The sequence below is a fragment of the Strix aluco genome, chromosome 5 (assembly GCF_031877795.1).
Source record: "Strix aluco isolate bStrAlu1 chromosome 5, bStrAlu1.hap1, whole genome shotgun sequence".
NCBI classification, from domain to species: domain Eukaryota; kingdom Metazoa; phylum Chordata; class Aves; order Strigiformes; family Strigidae; genus Strix; species Strix aluco.
Genome location: NC_133935.1, coordinates 18,764,046 through 18,786,177, shown reverse-complemented (window position 1 = coordinate 18,786,177; position 22,132 = coordinate 18,764,046). Strand labels below are relative to the sequence as shown.

At 36.5% G+C, this 22,132-nt stretch overlaps 1 protein-coding gene across 1 annotated transcript in view; it reads left to right on the top strand.

The window, feature by feature from the left end:
• Window positions 1-13,585, top strand: part of SYT10 (synaptotagmin 10) — a 35,283-nt gene extending 21,698 nt beyond the window's left edge. The window contains exons 4-7 of the mRNA XM_074825349.1: window positions 10,689-10,809; window positions 11,153-11,324; window positions 12,809-12,938; window positions 13,514-13,585. Of these exons, the coding sequence (XP_074681450.1) occupies window positions 10,689-10,809; window positions 11,153-11,324; window positions 12,809-12,938; window positions 13,514-13,585 (495 nt within the window). The remainder of the gene's footprint in view (window positions 1-10,688; window positions 10,810-11,152; window positions 11,325-12,808; window positions 12,939-13,513) is intronic.
• The last annotated feature ends 8,547 nt before the right edge of the window (window positions 13,586-22,132 follow it).

Sequence of the window (22,132 nt, the reverse complement as noted above, 5' to 3'; positions counted from 1 at the left end):
TTAAAATTGAATCTGTGTTTAAGGTCTTGGAATAATAGACCAGTATTTTTTTAAAATTTCTTCTAGCTTCGATATTATCTTTAATACTTTAGTACTGATTTAGATGGTCACTGATCCTTTGCAACAGGCGTGTGTGTGAGATTTTTAGCTGATAACTAGAATGGTTTCAGCAAATTAGAATCCTTGGACTGTTCATCACTGGTTTTAAGCAGATTGAAATGCCATACCAAATTATGCAGTTAGGAGAGGTACTGATATACATCTGAATGAAAATGGTTGCTAATCTTAGTGCTGAACTCTAATTCAAGTTTCTTCCTCACTAAGGGTTAGTACATGCATTTATAGTGTTTAATTCACTGTGCTGGTGTTTTACTATGTATGAAGTTTAAGAGAAAGATGAAGTTTTTAGAGTTGAGCCTTTCAGCCACTATAGTTTATAGTATTCCATGCTTATGAATAAGTTGTCTCCACTTAAACCATTAACAATAAACACATAAAATTGAGATAACTTCTAGTATTAGGTGACTGCATCAGATTTCATAAGCCTTACACTGTTCTCAGAAAATTATATAAGAAACTGGTTTAATTGATTTTTCCTGGCAAAATCCTGTAAGATATCTTGTTACTATATGTGCAATATGCTGCCTTGTGTTTTACTTCAGCTTTTTCATGTAGATTAAAATTGGTTAGTAATAAAGATTTCTAGTCCTGCCATTTCAGAAACTGCAAGATGAGGAAGCCAATCCTGCACAGGAATAAACAGTGCATTAGATGTTAATCAATGGGGAATTATAGTCTTAAGCACCAGATCTGAAGTTTACCAAAGTCACTAACTAGCAATTAAATAACTAATGCTTGCCAGTCAATTGGACTTGGATTAAGCCTTGAAAAAAAAATCCAGCTGGTTCTGCAATTAGTGAAAAAATAACTGTACTCCAGGCAAGTGTGCTTTGGTGTTCAGAAAAAATCTTTGAAAAGCAAACTGGCTGTCTCAGTGGGAAGGTCCTTACTTACACAGTAGAGCATAGGAATCAAGATGCCATTCTGCAAATGTATTTCTCTCATGCTTTTTCCTTCTTCATCTCTGCTCTGTTTTATTGTATGTTCTGTGAAGTTTTTCAGCCTTTTGTTCAGACGTGCTCCTTACAGCCATGTTATGCTCATGCTGTTGCTAAAGGATAGATGGTAGAAAATGGTAGAAGTAGTAGATCAAAGGATGGGTCCAAAACTTAAAAAACACAGTAGTAGCCTCTCCTCACCTTTGAGTCTTTTACATCTCTTCCATAGTCAAGAATTTTCTATTCAGAAAGTAGACTGAGGGTAAAAATCGTTCCTATTACCTGCTTGGAAAGAATCTATTTTTATGACACGGGCTCTGCAGTTTCAGAGTTGAACACCTACTAGACAGATTTACCAAGCAAATGAACTGCAACATTTTACCATTGAAGGAAGTTACCACAGATCAGGAGATTCTCTGCTATGTGAAGGCTCTCTGTCAGTAGTTAACATAATTTTAAAAAGATTTGCTTGCACATCCATAAAGAGTTTCTGTTTGGTACAGGAAATACACAGTGTGGGGAAAATCAGACTGGATGTTTGCACTGACTCCTTTTGGCCATAAAACTAGTGACTCTCTGGGAATCTACAGTTCGAATACTTTTTTTTTTTTTTGCTCATATCACTAATTTGAAACTATTTTATAGAAGTGCAGGATTGGCCCCTCCCCACATGCTCATTTTTATTCTTATGGTTTTCAACTGTTGATATTTATTCATCTTCTGTAGTTTGTATTTTGTTCCTTTTATTTTTCATTCATACCATTGTTTCTCTGTTACATGTTATGTTGAAAACCTACAGCTATTGTATAGTATGTAGCATGTACCTGTTGTAAGTGCTAAAGCATTTTCATTTCTTAATGTTAAATTATCAAGATAAATTTGGTGTAAAATTGGTTGTGAAAAAGAAGTATCCTAGATATCTGATGATATTAATATCCCCCATTTTTGCTTATACATAGGTGATTGAATTTTCAATAAATAATCCATCATTTACTACTGTTTGTTTGATTAATTTAAAAAAAGAAAAACTCAAGAGTCAGCTTTGAACCACCTATGAAGGTTATTCAGTGTTTTGGAATACTGTAATTTTTAATACACTTCAGGAAATTAATCCATAACATCAGAGACAAACGAATAATATCAAATGGATTGTTTAGTCAACATATCTAGCTTCTGTTTTTATGAAGTGCTTTTGATTTTTGCATACATTTCTGAGGTTTTGTTACTATCAAAATACACCGCATACTTTAAAAAAAGAAAACTCATTTATTGGAATTGCTAACAAGCACTTAAGTGCAAAGAGTCACTGTTGTAAAATTGTTTAGGCAAAAAGACCACCTCTTGTGAAAGTCTATTAACTTCCTATTATACTTTTTTAAGTGATTGATTGCTTTGGAAATCTCTGCCTCTAACATCGTTGCCTAAAAATATTGGCAAGTGACTGTCAGAAACATTTTTTTTCCGAAGGTATTCTGGGAACTCTGTTAGTGTAACCAATTATAGAAAACTATGCAGTTGGGGGAAAAAAAATAGGGCTCAATTTAGATGAAAGCCATTTCCAGCACAGTGGTAGTCTCTTGAGGATGTTAGTCATGGAGCTGTCATATATTTGTAGCCTCTTAAATTATCTCATGTGGACAGATGGAACTTGATTATTATCACATTTTCTGACGCCAGCCATTTCAGTGCTGCAGTTTTCTCATTTGTGGAGTGGGATATAAAAGAAGGTTTTGTAAAGACACAGACTTCATGTGATGTCCATGATTTGCGATTGCTGTTTCTAAAGCATTTGGAATAGAAGTGAATAGCATTGTTGAGAAAGACAGAAGTGCTTAAATACCTTTTTTTAATAAGCGGGACAGTAACATTTGTCTCAGTTCATTTATCTCAAACACTTGCCAGAGCAGGATGTCACATAGGTAATCCTTCTAGCTGTTGGCCTCTGTTATGGAAAGAGATTCTTCTGACATCCTGATCGAGCAAGAATGAAGCCCACCTCTGCAGTTCATCCAGAGCAATGGCAGGCATTATCTTTGCTTAGTTTTCTCCATAGTTCACTATTTCATAAGTGGACAAAAAATGGCACACTAGACCTTACTCTGAGTAAGGCAATAGTGGTATAGAGCTGACAAAGATATGTCTTATGGTAGTCAAATTCTGAGGCCACATTATAAGGATTGTCCTATTTCTTGGTGTTCCGAGCAGCACTATCAGGAAATGTTTTATCACCAGCAGTGTAGTGGACTATGCCCTACAGTTAGCCATCCTCATCAGAATGGACTTAGACTGTTAGTGTTTCTGGAAATGTACATAAAATCTTTAACACAATGTTAAACAGGCATGAAAGAGTAAAGGCTTGTCAGTATAGAAACATTTATCATCTCTATAATGGGAACAGCCCCTTTAAAGCCAAGAATAGCTGGCACTTGTCATTTCTACTCAGGGACAGTGATATAAAGCATTTATGTGATCACCTGCTGCTGAGTAGATGAGAGAATACTCTGGGTCAGTCTTTACAGGAAATGTATTGAGGTTTTTCATTTAGGTTTGGGACTGCTTTTGGTCTGGGTGATAACTAGAAATGACAGTGGAGGAAGAGTGAATTTTTGTTTAGTTGCTGAAAGCAGGAAAAGTTTCTATCACTATTTGTTTCTTTTCATTTGAAACGACAACTTATTTGAATATTCTGCTTTCCTAGAGGCAAACTGCTACTTTCAGTCTACCTTAACAGTAAGAAATATGAGATGAATGAAGAATATGGTTTCCTCAAGGGAAGTTAATATCTCTGCATCCAGGTGGTACCATGGTAGCTATGCTAAGGTGCATGGCTTAACTGACCTGCTGTGCCCTAAGTGCTCTCTGAGTTTCTCACTGCCAATAGTCTCTTTGCAGTCAATGCATTGCTGCTTCAGAAGAGCATCTTCATATGGGAAGCCACATACATTTTGTCTCATTCACATGCTGGTAGATGCCACAGTTATTTCACAGAAGTACCTCTGTTCTCAGCTGTTCCAAAGCAAGAATGGGCTTCCTTGCTGACTGGCAAGATAAAACTACCCCCCTGGTGCATAAGACAGATGGTTATGTACAGAGGGAATGACAAAAGAAGCACCCAGGAGACTTCCTGGGGCGCTATTGAGAGCATTCAGCCTGCTGGACCCAGCGTGCTATCTCAGAGTCCTGTCTATGCAATCAGAACTGCAATCAGCAGCTGCGCTTACCCAGAGCAATCAGGATGTCAGGCAAAAACAAGTATTAGGCCTCCACAAGCAGAAGATGCAGTCATTATAGAGCAACAGGTCCCACTGCTTCCATACTGTCTTCCAAAGACACAAGAACAAACACAAACTTCATTGATGCATTTCCCAGGACAACAGCTCAATCAGTGAGTGGTGCTGGGAGGAAGAAAAAGAGCTGGATTTTATATGCAAAGAATAACAGGAGAGGAAAATAAATATTAGCTGTGGGGACCAGGTTTCCAAGGTAAAATGATACCTACTTCAGATACGGTAGAATTAGTTCTCCAGTTCGAGCTTCATGAAACTTTTGACAATTTCTATCATAGCATAAATACCATCAAATTCTAAATGCATAGATGAGAAAACAGACAGACAAGTAGATTTCTGTAGTGCTCTTTCCTATCATTCTTTTAACTCTTGATCAATACCTCAAAACCAGAAATGTCTTAATACATTCTTAGTTAACTGTCTGAGAGGACAGGTTTCCCTTTTCTTTGCTTTCCATTCAACCCCCAACATTTACCATTATGTTTTATTTTATCCCTGATTCTTGGAAAACAGGAATATACATAATATGTTTCTAAACAGAACAAGAAAAAGAGACAGAGAGAAAAATCTGTCCTTTGGGGGAATTATCTTCCTGAAATATTCAAGTAATCCAAAAGTCTAGTTCTGCTAATGCATTTTTCTTAAAGAAATTTGCATACTATACAGAAAAGCAATTTTCAGTGTGACTGAAGAAAGCAGCTAAAAGTCTAGGAATGTAAATGCCTGAATAACTTCTTTAATATCTAGAAAATTATTATTAGTTAGTACAGATGCTTACTCAAAATACAGCAGGAAAATAAAGAGAAAAAAATTTGCAAATCACTTAAGAATCTGGTACGAAATAAATTAATGCCATCCTTAGTATTTTGGCTATGCTACTCTCACATGCAATCTTTAAAACATCATTTAAATTACAATTAATAGGAAAGTGGTTCTGGATATTAAAATTGAAATTAAGAATTAAAATGATTACTGTGGATTATGATAATCTGAATTATAATGAAAATAACAACAAGGAAGTTTTTGAGGGATTTTTCATTTTTAATGCAGTATTAATTATGCAAATATTTGTTATTTTAACAATGGAAATTCATGACACACTAGTAACAATAAGTGTGTACATTTTTTAGTTCCAGTAACATTTACATAGCTCATTGTAAGAATCCATAGTGAGTTGCTCTTTTAAGACTTTGTTTGAATTGCAAAACTTGAAAAACTAAGGAAAAAGAAGAATAAAGAAGCATCAGTATACAAATGGCCTAAAGTTCACTTGTGATCAAAAAGTGATGCAAAAATGACACCTTATTTCATGTATCAGTTCCCTATAAGCTTTTCACTCCTGCTAGCATAGGAAACCTGTTAAGATCTTGGAGAACCATGGAAGTTCTTACACTGTCAGTATAGCCAGTAAATAATTCTTCCTGTTCAGTTCAGGATTATGGGTGGTGATGTGTGAGAAGAAACTACCCTGAACATGGAAGGATCTCTGTCTGATTTTACAGAGGTTCCTAGCTAAAAGTTGTGTCTTCTATCGAATTTAATGGAAACAACAGGGAAATTTATTGGAGTAAGAGACAGCAAAGCTTTCTCCATCAACAACAGTTCTAAAAACTCAGATCAGGCTAATTGATGCTCCTCTACAAGAGCTTCAAACTTCCCCTCACACCCCTCCCCTGTTTATCCATATTGTGAGCAGGGAGCACAGCCTCTGTAGAAATGCTGCTGCTTCTACAGGCATGTGTGAAAATGAGAGCACTGGTGTCCGTTGGATACGATAACAAAAATCATAGAATAAGGACCTTTCCTCTGACTTTGCCAACTCCTGGACAGATTTCCCAAGAGCCCGTAAAGCAGAGAATGTGGACAGAACCCGGGAAACCTAATGGAAATAATGATTAGCACATCTATTCAGGTGTGGTTTCTTTTGTGGGATGAGAATTACGCTGTCTGAAGAATCTGTATTCCGAACATAAAAAACCCCCAAGTTCATCTGAATAGCTGACATATGCATTTGAAATTGGTGTTTTCTTTGTTTCTAGAATTGCTGTACCAGAAAATGGATTGGATAGTGAGGTAAACTGGGAGCCATAAAAATAACTGAAGCTGTATAGTGCTTGCCACCATTCCAGCTCCTTAGTTCTGTATGATGGCTTGTGTACACAAAAGGGAAATAAATGAAGAGATATGCAGTACCAACAAATGCTTCCTTTTGCATTAGTGCAGCTGTGCTCGATGAGGTTTTTTTCTGTACCCATTATTGGAAGTTGGAGGGAGAGGAATCATTACAAGCATCTGTAAAGCTAGCTGTTAATTGAAATCTAAGTTTAATTTAAAAAGAAAAAGAAAAACTCAGAATAGATCTAGGAAAGAAATAAAATTTCATGAGTGTTACCCAAGTAATGTGGAATTCTAAGTGACTTTATGATACATGTAAGACAATCTGAAGCATAGTTAAAAATTTGCATGAATGGCAACCACTGGGTCCAGGCTTGTGTCTTCTGAGTTGTGTTTTGTTTGAGGTGGACTGAAATGTAGACCTGATTGTTGAGGGAAGTCTGTGCCTTGGCTTCCTCAGATTTGATTGGATTGAAGGGTTCCTGTCAGATGACGTGTGAACTTATTTATCTAGTGTATTATAAAGTGAGAAAAATACACATTTTCCAGAGCCCTGGGATTCTGAAGTAATTTATAAATCCTATTTTTAAATCTCAATTAAAATCAATAATACTTAAGGATCTGGGGCATTTAAAAATGTTACTCATGATAATCAATGTGGTAGACAAAGATTGCCATGAGAAGTTTCAATGCTGAGCCTTACTTTGTTCATTATCTGTGTCTGAACCTATGTATTCAGCTCCAAATTAATGAACCTCTAGTGCTCAAGTTAACAAAAAAAGTAGGGGCAAAATGGTGATGTCCCAGACATTTTACTCAATACCCAGTTTCTGATGCTATCATATATATATATATATATGCATAATTTTAATCTTAGTCCTTCAAAAGTTGGGGCTTCACACTGTGTGATTGATTTCCAAATAATAGTTATTTTAATGATGCATTTTAATATCTTAATCCCCAGTTGCACTATGACTTTTAAAGGTCCTAACAAGGTATTGTCAGTTCACTCAAGTATGAAGACAGACCACTGATTTCAGCAGATACTCAGAGTAGAAACTTAGTAAAAGTACTAGGACTTTCTATTCCTTACTAACCAAAAGCCACTGACTACAAAATTGTCAGTAAACATCAGATGCCACAACTAGTACCAAATTAAATTAAAAAGGTGAAATCATCAGAGTTGTTTAAATGATTCTGAAAGAAGTTGTGTTTTAACTCAATTTGAGGGCCATGGAAACTCTGAGTCTGTGGTGGCAGTCTATGACAGTCAGTTCTCTCCACCAGGAGGAGAGTTAAATGGTGCCTAGTGCAGGGTAACTACTAATTTTATTTCTAGTCCTTTGATCTTACAATGAGTGACTCATAAATGTCTTTGATATAGACAAGAGTCTACTAGTCTACTGCAGAATTTATCTATTGAAATAGTGCATAGACCAACATGACTGTTGTTGCACAATAAGAAAATCAGACATTTCAGGGCAGCACAAGCCACATTTTTTCCACGTATAGGTCATAGGTGTCTGAAAATGCCTGCATAAGCAGTGGAGAGGTAGAGAGCCTTTTCCCAATCTTAAAACCATCCCTTACCACTTCAAACTGAGTACTCAATACACAGGTTACAGAGCTCTGGTAACTTCAGTACATCTGCCCTTTGGTCAGTCTGCTGTGTGGAGAGAAAAGTTTCCTGTGATTTGTTGATCAAGCATTTCTTTTTGCATTAAGGCATTTGCTTATTCATTGCGTGGTCTAAAACACTGGGTTTGACTGCAGGGGATTTTCCAAGCTCCTTTTCAATATAACTTCAGTACATGGTGTTCAGAACAGAAGGAAAAAGGACTGAGCATAAGCCTTAAATGGTTGCCATTTTGTTAAGCACAGATGCTTTGCTCTGCTCTTCAAAAAAGTGTGGTAGAGTAACCACCATATGGAGTTTTGCAAGTATTTTGAGCAATGCTTATTTTAAAGTCTTTAAGTCATGCTAAATAGGCCTGTCTGTAGTCTTGTTTATCATTTGAGCTCACCAAATCTGTGTCTATCCAAATTGTCTTCAAAACTAAATAATAGAATACTCAAGTTCATACTCCCATCTTGCAAAAATTATTTTTTCTCTATTCACCTACACAAGTCATCTCTCTGAAGAAGGAAGAATTAGTCCTTTTTATGAGCTGCCCACTATGTTTTATGATCCCACCCATCTTCATCACCTGTCTCAACATAGACCTTAAACTTTGAAGCACTGTATGTGGGGGATCTATGTTTCCTTTTCAAATAAGAGAGTGAGATCTCTTTGACATATGGATATGAGGAACAACAATCAGACTCTGAATTCAGAAAGTAATGCTAGTAACAGAAGCTGTGCTTAAAACAGATTTCAAATATGACAAAAACTGTAAAATATAACAAAGAGCACTTGGAACTTTAACAAATGAGTGAAAATTATTACACTTCATTTGTTCAAGTTTTATTTATATTTCCTGAGATAGAAAAGTGAGTTTGTTAAAGGACTCAGTGGCACAAAATTCTGCACTCTGGTTGGGCTAAGATGTCAAATAGCTTTATTTATCTTATGTGGACTGAATGAGCTAAATCATTTTGAAATCCTGAGGAATCTGAAATCTTGAAATTCTGACAAGCATGAAATTTGCCCACAGTGTATGTTCACATGCTTATCAGTCTGTTAATTCTCAGAACAGAATCCCAGCAAAATGACTGAACATGTGAATTGAACAACCTATACAAAAGTCAGTATCTTATTAACAGTGTAACAAAGGATTTAAAGCTATTCTAAAACCGCGTTCTTCAATTTAAAGTCTGCAATGCAGGGAATAAAAAAAAACACAAAAAAACAAAAACCCTGAAGCATGTAAGTCCATCTTTACTCAAGAAAGTTCTGAATTACCTACTCAATTTAGATAGAGTATTAACCCAAATGAAGTCAATAAAACTGTTCATAGAAGCAGCTGAAAAATGTGAAAAAGAAGCCCCAGTCTGTCTCATGACTATAAGCAATGTATTTGTCATCTACACAGCAGTCATTATTTTAGTATGTATCATTTAAAAATATATCATGCTTGCCTTCCAGTTCTGGAACAGCTGTACAGTAAATCCAGCAGTTCTCAAACAAATTTGTACTCTGTAGGTTTGACAGATAAAATATTGAAGCTGAGAAATTAAAAATAAGCTTTTTAGTAGTAGTCCAAAAAGTCCTTTGAGATCACCTGATCATGCTTGAGAGTAGTACCTTATAGAAGTGACTTCCTTACAAGCTCATATTTAAAAATCCCGAGTTGTTCTTAATATGCAATTTTCTTTGGACTTTTTTTGGGGTATATTTAAAATCTTTGAAGAATGGGAACAATTTAGAACATAACTAACATCTCAACAACTAAACTTTTATGGTATTGGAATAATTATATAACTGTGAGAAAAGAGAAAATAAGAACTGATGGAATCTTTTCCTTAGATTACGTTTCTCAAGTCTTGTGGCATCTGAACTGTATAGCAACATCATATTGCCTGAATTCACAGCATATTGTCTCAACATAGAAACTTTTTGTGAGATTATTAAGATCCATATGGATGTTATCCATCTTTCTATTATCCTCCAAAAATTTGCTGTTGAGACAGGGAAGTTGTAGGTGTTACTCCTTTTCTTTGCGTTTCTTCTAGAACAGAACCCCTCAAAGCACAGTGAGAGCAATAAAGCTGGCAACTTTTACAAGCACATTTATCTTTTCAAAGCGCTTAGAGAGGATAAACTTTGTATATGCATACATGTGTGCAGAAATAAATCTCCTACATAAATTCCAGTGGGTAAAAGGCATGTAAATGTGTATGATCTAAATATCTCACCAGATTTTTTTCGATTGGGGGTGATGGAGTTTGAGTCTTCACAAGAGCAGAACTTGACATTCTATATTCAGCACCTTTTCATTTGTGTGAATTCAACACAAACATATCAGGAATCCAGAAATTTTGGCTCTGCTTTTGTTTTAATTTCTCAGTTTAATAATTCTACATCCTGTCACTAAAATAATATCCTGTTGGTACTCTTTCCATCTTTTATAGAAATAATTTCTGAAAATTGTTTGTGATGTCTTCAAAAGCATCCGAGGCTGCAAATGAAGTCTCTCAATGTTAAAAAAGAATTTCTAAATTTTTGCATGATCTGAACTGAATTGTTGGCAGTTTGGTCAGATTTCTAATCATTGCTTTTCTTTTTCAGGAAAGCATAGATTTGGGTGAGATCATGTTTTCCCTTTGTTATTTGCCTACTGCTGGGAGAATGACATTAACAGTCATCAAATGTAGGAATCTCAAAGCAATGGATATAACTGGCGCATCAGGTGAATCTACTTCTTTTTTAAATAACAAGGCAGAGTCTATTCAGGAAGGTGACAAATAGGAACTCCTTGGGTTTTGTGTGTTTAACATGGTTGTGAAATGGAAATAGCAGGACAGTGGAGATAGGCCCTGTTCAGATCTACCGGCTGTCTTTGGCCTGGCAGTGAGTATGTCTGTTCAGAATGCCTATACCTTTCCTTTGCATTGACAGCATATTGAAAGCACTAAAATCTTTGTAATTTTTTGTCCTATCAATATGACATCCTTACTAAAAATATTGCTCTTACACTACACATTTGAATGACTTTGAGTCAAAATGCACACAACTGATTATCTGTTACTCAGATCCATATGTCAAAGTGTCACTGATGTGTGAGGGTCGAAGACTGAAAAAGCGGAAAACGACTACGAAGAAGAACACACTCAATCCCGTTTATAACGAGGCCATCATCTTTGATATCCCTCCAGAGAATGTGGACCAGGTCAGCCTCTCCATTGCAGTGATGGATTACGATCGGTAAGCACAATTTGCTTTCTGACCATTAATCTTCAGTGAGAAGTTACCTGATCGTTGCAAGCAACTGCTTTCCACCTCCTTGAACTTTCAACTAGGATCAGTGTCACAAAAGATAAAGCCTTTGGGTCTTTTCCTGAAGAGGTTTAAAGCTTCCACACCTTTTAGAGTTCAGGCCATTTTATCTGCCTAGTAAATAACTGTGATGAGGAAGAAACATGGATCAATCTTCTTATGAGCCACTAGCCTTGGCATACATTTCTGTCCGCATCTGGTGGCTGGACTGTGTAAAAGCTTTAAAAATCAGGTATGTCTCCCAGTTTAAAAAAGGCCCTCAAACCTCTAATTTCTATTTAAATGGCAGGTATTTGAAATCAAAGAAAATTTGGATGACTAAAAAAGAATTAGATGCTAATTACCTTATTAAGTCATAATTAATTCTTCAGTTGACTCAGTAAAGAAGCTTTGTAACCTTTGGCTTCAGCCGTCACTGATAAGACATCTGAGCCTCAATGATCTATGTCCTTACCAAGAACTGACAGGAAGAGACTCCTGCTTAGAGTGGCTCAAGGACTGCAGGTTAACCTAGACAGTGATTGACAGAACCATGCCCAAGCCAAGTCTGCTTCATTCCATTGCTATTAGTAAGAGCTCTTGAGATTTCAGGGCAAATAAACAGTGAAAGTCCAATTTAGTAACATGAACCTTCAGATTGTTTTTCCTTGCCATCAGATTTCTGATCATCCTCCAACTTCTGTCAGGAAGACCTTCTCAGTCAGATGTGAAAGGGACACTGTGGTGCTGTTAGGGGGAGAAGAGCACAGAAACTTGTACACTTTAAGTCCTCTTCAGCTGTTACTTTCAAAGCGTTTGCTAAGAGGAAGTTAGGAAACTTTATGCTAAGGTACATACAGACAAGGTACAGAAAATTACTTTCTGGAGTCCCTCAACAAGTCTGTTGCACTGCCAGGAGTATGAAGTATTAACGTATAGCCCATTATGGCTATGCCTCTTGCCTTTCACAGTTTTGACTGAAGTTCCAATGACCACAGCAGTCAGAGCTGGGAAATACAGTGTGAAATGATGTCTGAAGGATTTGCAGCAGGAAGTGTATTCCCCCACCATTTTCCTTCACTTTCCTCTCCCACAAACTTTAAGCATGCTTTCCTTCTAGATCATTTGGTATATTCTGGTCCTTTTCTGTCCTTGTGTCTTTTGGGTTGTAACCTTTTAATGGCAAGAGTTAAGTCTTCATTGCTATTTTTATAGCTGCTGGAAGCATTCTGGCAGTGGCTGGAGGTTTTTGATGCTACCATTACAGAACTTAATATTACTGTACTACCACTAAAACTAATATCTGTAATAAATAATGTGAAAACTTTGTGCATGTATTCTGTGCTGCACTAAACCAGTAAACAGAATTATACATCAGATGTTATTAAAACTATTTTTATTAAAAAAATATTCTGCCTCTTTACAATTCTCAGAGTAGGGCACAATGAGGTCATTGGGGTATGTCGAACAGGAATTGATGCTGAAGGGCTTGGAAGAGATCATTGGAATGAAATGTTGGCTTACCCACGTAAACCAATAACTCACTGGCATCCACTAGTAGAGGTAAGAAGCAGCGAAATTTTCTCCTTCTCTGTATATTGAATGTTTTTCTCTCTCTCACACTTATGTGTTTCTGAGAATCATGAAAATAAATGTAGTATCTGGATATGCATTTCTCTGTAGAAAAATGAGTTGCTGTCTAAGGCATCACAGACCATTTGATTTCCTCACTGTGTAGCACATGGCTGCACAGCATGACCAGTGACAGGCAGAAAAAGCCCAACAGCAAGACTTCAGTAAAACACCTAAAGAAGAGTGTGAGGGCAAGGAAACTGAGTCAATGCAGCAGAGAAGCCTCTTTTTAGACATTTGTGGCTCTCTGGATTATGTAAATTTGGAGAGAGAGGCACCACCCCTGACAGGTGAAATAAACCCATGCCTGTGAAACGAGTCAGAGGCATTTTTAGGAGGTCACTTTAGGAATTTTCTTTCCATTATTAGTTCTGCTGGAGACTTTGATCCAGAAAGTGTCTAGATGTGATTGGGGTTCTTCTTTGAGGAAGTGTCTCATCCTCTGAAATGAGTATGATGCACAGCCAGATATGATGACATTTGTAAAACTAACACTTTTCTTGCAGTTACCTGGCCGAGCAACCAGTTTTGATAGCCAGGGATCTTGTTCATCGCCAAAACCACTGCTTACGCCCTAGGGAACGAGTGGATTCATCGTGTTCAGTGTCCAATGCTCCCTTGTAGCTCACATCTACATAAACAGAAGGTTCAGCTTCCGCAGATGAACTGTATCCATATTTTTTTATTAAAATACATTTTTCCTATTCTAAGTCTTATATTACAGTTTATAATAATTTCTTAATATATGAATGAAGTTGACTTGAGCCAAATATAATCCTTCCTCATACAAATTCATTTACCTGTTTTCTCACTGGCATATATCCAGTATCATATCCAAGCACTGTTTTGATATGACCTATATCTTTGCATAGACAAAGAAATCAGAAAAAAAATCCCTTAAGCAATTCAAAACCATTGCAGCTTGTAATGCCTAATTCTTTTGAGGGAGAGCAAATAGTCATATATAGCTGATATAGTAAATTTCCTCTAAATTGCACTAAATCCTGTATGACTTCTCAAGATAACACTTCAAACTGAATATTGCATGAAAAAACAACTGTTGTCATGTTTTGAGTGTTTGGGAAATCAGTTCATTCCTTGGGCAGGGAGGAAGGGCTGATCAAGAGCCCACTGAAGCTGATGAGAAGGACCCCACTGGCTTCTCTGGGGTTTAGTTCAGCCTTTATGGAACAGGTCTCACTACTGGATCTATGCAGTTATATTTTTCCAGCAATCAAGATGCCAGCTGCCCCTGCAGGAACTTGTTAGCCTGTCCAGCAAAGCAACCAGGCAGGTGCGTCCAGGCAGGTGGCTGTGCTCAGTGGGTGGTTTGCTTCAGCTACCCACTGGCAGACAAAGAGCTAGCTTGGATGTCTCTGGATGGCAGTGAACAGCGCATGTACGGGTATCGTTATGGAAAGCTAATGTGTCTGCAATGAGTTGTGTGGAAGTTGATGCAGCTCCACAGAGATGTAGATGTGTCCTGATGGGGTGTATCCAGCCCCTTCGAAGCAGCCCATTTACTGCTGGCATCATGCAGTCCTTACTTGGTCTTTACACAGGTCAAACTGTAGATGAGAGAATGCTCTGAAGTAAAGGAATTGATTTAATGTATTTTAGCTGTTCAAAAAACTGCAGTTACACACATTTTTCTGATTCTTGATTTAATGTGACAGTATTAGATTTCTTTGAAGTTATTTTGACTAAGTGCAGAGCTCACATGGAATAGTTTCTAGTCCCTGGCTGGATGCTTCTAGAATTGTATGGTAAATATGAATTTGAGATATGTTTTCTGTCAATATATGGAGAGAGAAATTGAAATGTAACAATCTTATAAACCAGTAAACTCATTTATTAGAATACACAGTGACATCAAATGCAAAAAAAAGTATTGGTTGGAATGAGCTGCTTTAAAACCTGTAAGAGAACTACATATTATTTTGCGGATTATTTTTAACACTGTAGTTTACCTCAATCAGATAGTTACTTTCTTTTTTTTTTTTTTTTTTCCCTGGTTTTCTTTTTCTTTCTGTGAAGAGCATGGCAAAGACTGCATGATTGGGCCTGAGATTTTGAAAGCTGAACTGCAACTAGAAAAAAGTTGAGGTGGTGGCTCTTTTTGTATCTTTGTAATGTATAAAGAAAAGTGACAAGATAGTATTTTCCAAAACTGTTTTTACACAAGTGTCATACACAAGAAAAATGCTGATGGAAGATTGGTTTGCGATAATGGATGAATTTGTGAGAATTAATCTAGTTATGAAGGGAAAAGGCAGTTGAGACAGACTTCTGAAGAATCGTTTTGCCTTGGTTAGTTAGGTCTGGTTGACACAGAATACATTTATGAAGATCCAGTCCCTCCATTCCACTAATCTCTAAGACAGTCAAGCAATGCCTTGAAGTGTCTTAACTGCTTCAGGAAAGTTAGGAAGTCTGATCCTAACACTACAGGTGTTCTAAGGCAAAAAAGGATGCAGGTTTCATACCTTGCCTTCTGTGCCTACAAACACAGCAAGCAAGCAAGCATATCAATAAATAAGTCTTTCAGACATTCTTTACAAACTAAAAAAAAAAAAAAAGGCTCCAGCCTAAGTTTTTGAATGTCTGTTCCAGGTTGATATTCATGGCCTCTAGACAGAAATAGTTTTTCCCAGAGAGGGTTGGTATATGCTGAATACTTATCCTCCCTGCTCAGGATTGTATTTTCATCACCATAAATACAGAGCAGCCTTGCAGAATTTCATTCTTCTATTTGCTCTGGTTGAGTAATTTTTTTAATAGAACAAGTTCTCCTCTGTGGGTTTTTTTCCTCCCGTCATTGTTATCATCATGAGATTCTGTGGCCTAGATCATTTTCATCATGATTTTGCAAAGCTGATATAGAAACAGATATATATGTGGAGACTGAAAAACTATTTTGTGTATACATTTATCTTAATATAAATTATATCAGCAGTGGCCTTTGTGGCCTAGAAAATACTTTTTGTAATGTGGTACTGTAACAGTTAACTAAATATTCTTTGCACTTTTTTGCACCTAATATCCAAAAAGCTAACAATTTCACGATCAAATGTAGCATTAGTGTTCAGCAATGAGCAACATCTTTTTAACTATTTCATTGTTCTCTATGAGTATCCTGTATGTTTCATCATAAGTAGTAAGGTATTTTAAGACTTGTTTTCTTAAATTTAAACTGTTGTCAAACACCAAAGGAACAATAGCTCAATTTGTGCGCTCTTCTTGTGTTATTTTTGGTATTGTTAATAACAATAGTGAATGACTTCTGTGTCTAAACTTGACTTATGGGTGCTCTGCATCTAGGAAAAATCAGGCTGTGAAATTTTCAGGACATCTAACTTCAAAAATTATTCCCTAATTATTTATTTTTAGTCCCCTATCAGTGATTAATAGAATTAATGCAAAAAGATCATTTTTTTCCCCCACTGCTTTCTTAGCTATCTCACAAGGCAGGGTGTATACTTAGTATAACCAACCCATTGGCTTTAGAGCCTGGCTCACAAATTACTCTCTGAGCATACTCACAGAACCACCAAGTAAAAGCTTAGCACAGTTTTAGTCAATAAATATGTTGCTTTATGTATCTATTAAGAAATTTAAAATATTTTAATTTGGAGAAGTTGTAAACTCCATGCTCCCATTCTGAATGTTTTTTTGTTGCTTATCCACATTTCTGCCATATCACAAACATTAGCCTAATTTGAGCAAAATCAAATCTGGCAAATGGTTGGTGTAAAATATATTGTAGTAATTTTACAACAGTTTAAAAAACTCACATTCCTAAAAGTCTGAGTTATTTTTATTGAAGTGATTTACTGGAAACAGTAGCAGTACTTAATAAGAATTGTATTTTGCACTGCAGAGATTTTTATACTTTCGCAACAGTAAACCACAGAACTGTACAGAGAAAGTACATGATGGATTAAGTGGTTCCAGGGGAGCTGTTATATTTTTGTATTTATTTTCAATAATACACTGTAAAGTGAAAAAGCCCACATACAAGTGTATCTAATGAGCCATTCTAGTCTTTTGGGTAAATATTGTTTTCAAGCAATTGTTTCCCTTCCCCACATTAAATAAGTTTTCAGGGACCATTAGATTTGCTCTAAGCAAGCATAAAATTGTTATTAGGTCTATGCAAAATGTTAAGTAGGACCCTAAACCACAGGTAGATTTAGGATGCTAGTGGCACTGCAGACAGGAGCATAGGTGAGCGTGTGCTCAATCAGATGTAAGTCACATACTGTATTCCATGATCTCAACTTTAGATCACTGCATTGTATACTTGTGCCAGTATGGCCCTTCCCCTTACTCTCCCAGCAAGTAACCATCTCTTTCCACACCATCTTTTGTCTATTCAAGCAATTTGCTTCTCTTCAAGCAGTAGACACCTGACGCATACTTTTGTCTGCAGTGCTGAAAGCTGACTCCTGGCCTTACAAACGTAGTAATATGAAATCTGTGGAGCCTTGACCAAAAGGTGTCAGATAGCTACATCACTCATTTTCATTCTATGAAGAGCTGTCAAGGAAGTAACTTCCCTTCTCTCCAGCCCCTTATAATCAACAAACATTCAGAAATCAGTAATCCTGTCTGGTTTTTTGCTTCTAGCAAGCATTAAAAGAGCAATATACATATCTCAGGGGTATGTATATGTCAGGGACAGAGAAAGTGGCCAGAGCCAGTAAGATAAAACAAAATTTAGTATATCAGGACAAAAGTTCCCCTGCAAAATTTCTTCTTCAATATATGGAACTGTTTTGACTTCTTATGTTTAAGTAACAAAGCTATACATTTTTCTTAAAGAAACCACATTCAATATTTTTGAAGAAGTTTTGAGCAAACATGAAATGTTTTCATTGGGTTGATTTTTTTCCAAGGGAAAAAGGAGTTACTTCCTAATTTCTTTCTATAGATGCATTTTTGGAGCAATATTAAGAAAACTTTAAGTTTCAAAAAAAGACTTATTTGATCCATCCATTTCTCCTATTTCTCAGTTTTTTTAATTGGCTTCAATGTAATCCTTTTGAAAGTTTTTAACCTGATGATGCACAACAAATACATGATAGTCTAGTTCCAAGATTATTTTGCTATATCTTTTGATTCAATTAACTGCTTGTATCTTATAAACTTTTATATGTACTAACTTTTTATTACACTCCATTAATTTAGCAAGCTTTATACATCTGAAATCATTTGACTATATTTTTAAAGTGTGTAAACATTTAAAAGAAGGGTAATTATTTCAGAACTCAGTAAAAGAGTTCTGCTGATAATGCAAATTTTTTCAGAGATCTATAAATGTGCCTGCAAAATTTGAAAACCACCTTATTAGAGCATGCAGAAACACAGATTTGCACATACAAGTATTTGCACTTGCAAAATGTATAATCATTATTATTTAGCACTTCTATTTCAACAGAACACCCATGCCTAATCAGAAATATGTTTCAGTTGATGATAAATACTGGTCAAATCTGTACTGAGTGACAGTTCCTTGACCTGAAAGGTTCATATAACTTTATTTATACAAATGACTATATTTGAAAATTCTGTAGGTGTTAAAATATTACTTATATGTTAATTAGACAGTGAGGTGACTTTTGGACAAAGCTCACATAGTATCCGTTAGACCATCCAAAATATGGATAAAATGCGGTATATATGGCAGGAATATTAATGCATGTTTTGACTAAAATTTTTCACACCACAGCCGATACTCAGTTTAACTCTTTGCTCAAGATTCACTTTCACTTAGCTTCTGAGGCTTGTCAGTCTAAACTGAGCTCTCTGGTGTCAGGAAATAGCTAAATCATGGCACAGAGCAGACCACAGAGCTAAGACAAAGGAAAATGTGGCAGTAGACACAAAGCTACTCAATGCAATTGCAAACACTGAAATGAAAAGCCTTCTTTCAAAACTGATAATCATTACAATATTCATATCACTTGTCCTTCCTTTCTGTACTGTAAAGCAGGAAGAGAGACTTCCTGAAGAGACAGCATTAGGCATAGGATTTAATTGAGGTGCTGATCACAGCCATTTGCCATTTCCAAGACAAATAATATCTTAACTTCAGAAAGTGTCTTTTGTTTACTTGTCCAAATGAACAAATATATCCTGCACAATTTCCCTTTTCCTTAGCCCCAGCTGGAAATTGGCAGGTTTTTTTAACAGCATGCAGGAAAACAAGAGCTGGAACTCTAAGAGAAAGTGAAGATGCAGGTGGGATTTAAATATCACAGAGGAATCTGCCCAGGAAAATGGAACTAACACCTTCAGTCTTGTGCTGAATGCTAGGGGATGCTTGATAAAAGGAAATGCTCAGGGCTGTGATTTTACGTTTTATCTGATAGTACCTCTACAATATTGCTGTTGCTGGGAAACCTCTTCCTTACTGGCTCAGAATGGAGAATGACTCTGGTATTACTATGTAAAATTTTTCCACTCAAGTACAGACTGAAACTCTTAAGTTACATGGGACTCAGTCCTCTGGAAGGTCACAAAGCATGTTAAGTTTGCAGAATAGGAAAAATCAATTAAAGCTTTGCACTGTACCATCATGAGGACTATTCACTTTGTTGATACTAAGAACAAGTGTTTGTGCCTAGCTGATCCGAGGGAGGATATATCATACAGTGCTCTGTATTGCTAAGCCCATGCTGGTGAACCATGTTAGTGCTATTGAAGACTCTCAGTATCAATATTGTCAAAATATAACTAATAAATATAAATACAGGTCATATTGGTTATCAGAGTACCAAAGCTTTGTCCAGTGGGAAAGACATACCGACTCCCTGATACATAATTCAAGACAGTGGGCTCTGAAAGTTGGATCTTCAGGAAGTCACACAGCAGCTGTGATGAAAGTGGAACTGCTCTGTAATAATTTATGAATACAATATGTTGACTTGGCTGTTGGTCTTGAATTAGGGGAATTCAATAAGCAGGCTTTAGGGAAAGAAGTACAACAGGCAGAAAACATTTGACAAGGAAGTGCCTCTTAGAAGAAAGTGAGATTTACAAAACATTAATGTCCATACTTGTGACCTGGGAGATTCTACCGATGCTATAGCTGGTCTGAAAAAATGCATCTCATCTAAAATGGTGAACACCCAGGCAGGCATAGGAAAAAAACATAGGAAAGATCACAAGATCTGTTTCAGAACAGAAAAGATTTATGTCTGAGCAGGCTGGGATGCAAGCTGTTACTATAGTTTACAGAGAATTGGGCAGGGTTACTCTCCCATTAATGGATGGGAAAGCTTGAGGCAGGAGAGATTGCTTATAGACTGTTATTTTCAAATCCATTTATTTGAAATATTGAGGTTTACATATTTAATCTTAAATATTTAAATAGAATTCTGTTTTTAATGAAGTGGAGTATTCACAGACTCCTTGAAAGAAGAATTGCAAATCCATTCAGACTGTCTGGATTAGCACAGTTACTACAAACACAGTGTTCCGGGGCCCCGCATAATCATAGGAGAATTGTGAAATCCTGCCTCTCCCCTGGATAGGTGAAGTCAAGAAGCCTGACATGAAAAGAGAACTGAAGACAGACCAAGGAAAGGATGAAGGTACAGCTATTTCATGGCAACTTCAGAGCTCACAGAGAGCTTTGCCACTCATTTATTACACAAGGTATAGCAAGAGTGCCAGCAACATGTTTTCATGACAGCAACCTACTCTGTATACAGTTTTCCTCTCCCTCAAAATACAAGCATAGAAATGTTTTTGAGAGATTGCTTTTTTAAATATGTTTGGGATCTTCATACCTTAGAAATTCAAATCCCTGAAGTAAAACAAATCTATCCATGCATCTACCCATGAGGAAAAAAAGGGAGAAAAATCAAAAGTTTCAGTAAAAATCAATAAAGCTCTAGAACGTGACTTAAGTTGCTTTCCTGTGTAGAATAATGGTATATATTTAAGACCTGATATCTTGAGACCTCTTAGGGTTAAAAGAAAAGACTGTGTTTCCTATTATAAACCATATTTTTTCTGCAGGTACAGAATTCCTACATGCCTAGTCCTTGTGTGATTCCTAATATCAGAGATGTTCTTACAAATGCTTGTCAACGTAACAGACAAGCATTTTAGGCACTTAAGATTAATATCATCAGAAATGAATCTAGGTTTTGGGATGGCTTCTAGGTTAATTTCAGGGGAGGAGAGGTTGTGGGCTGTTAGCTAGTTTTGTGAAGCAGATACATTTCTATAAATACAGTGTGCAAGAGGAAAGAGATGAAGGGTGGGGTTGGTTTTTTTCAATATACTATGAGTTGAGGCTGACTATTACATTAGACGTGAAGAGGACTGAACAAGAACATATTTAAAATATTTTGTGACATCTGAGCCATGAACATGAGAGAAGAGAGAAGGGGAAAATCTTACCGAGTATGTAAAGAGCTCTCTAGAAAAAAAACTGTTGGAAAATATAAAAAAGGGGTGAAGAGTATTTTCAGTAGTCAAAAATGTATGTGCAGCAAACATTTAAAAAAAAAAAAAATTTTATGTAGTTCCCCTACCTCATATCTTGTACAGCCATTTGCAAGCTCACAAGGGTAGTGGGAAGCATGTTGCAGAACTTGGGTCTGTTCTTAAAATAAAAACCGCTCTTCACTCTGCAGATCCTGATCCCAGAGGATTTACAGTGCAAAGAGCAGTGGTAGCTGCTCATGGCATATCCTCCTGCTCCGGTCTTTCTCTTGCAGCATAATTGAGGCAAAAAAGGAACATTGTTGGCATCTGTTCAGACACATTCCTCTTTAGATGCTGTAATGGCCTCCTATTTTTTCGCACCTGGCATAGGTTGGAAAATCTCCAATAGGTGAAAAATCATTTTATGTAATGTCACCTCCTTGCATTTTCAAAGCTTCTGACAATCAGTACTTGAATTACCAATAGGAAACACCTCTGAAAATGCTGCTGTGGTACACAAGGTACTGGTTTTGTTTTTAAGTCAAGCCTAAACTAATGTCACACAATAGTGGATGACTTGTTGGGCTGTTGCAGGTGCTAATTATCCAATGACTCACAAAACTAAAGTCATAATTATGGTGTATTTCTCACTTAATATCCCACAGGTCTTTGTGTATGAATGG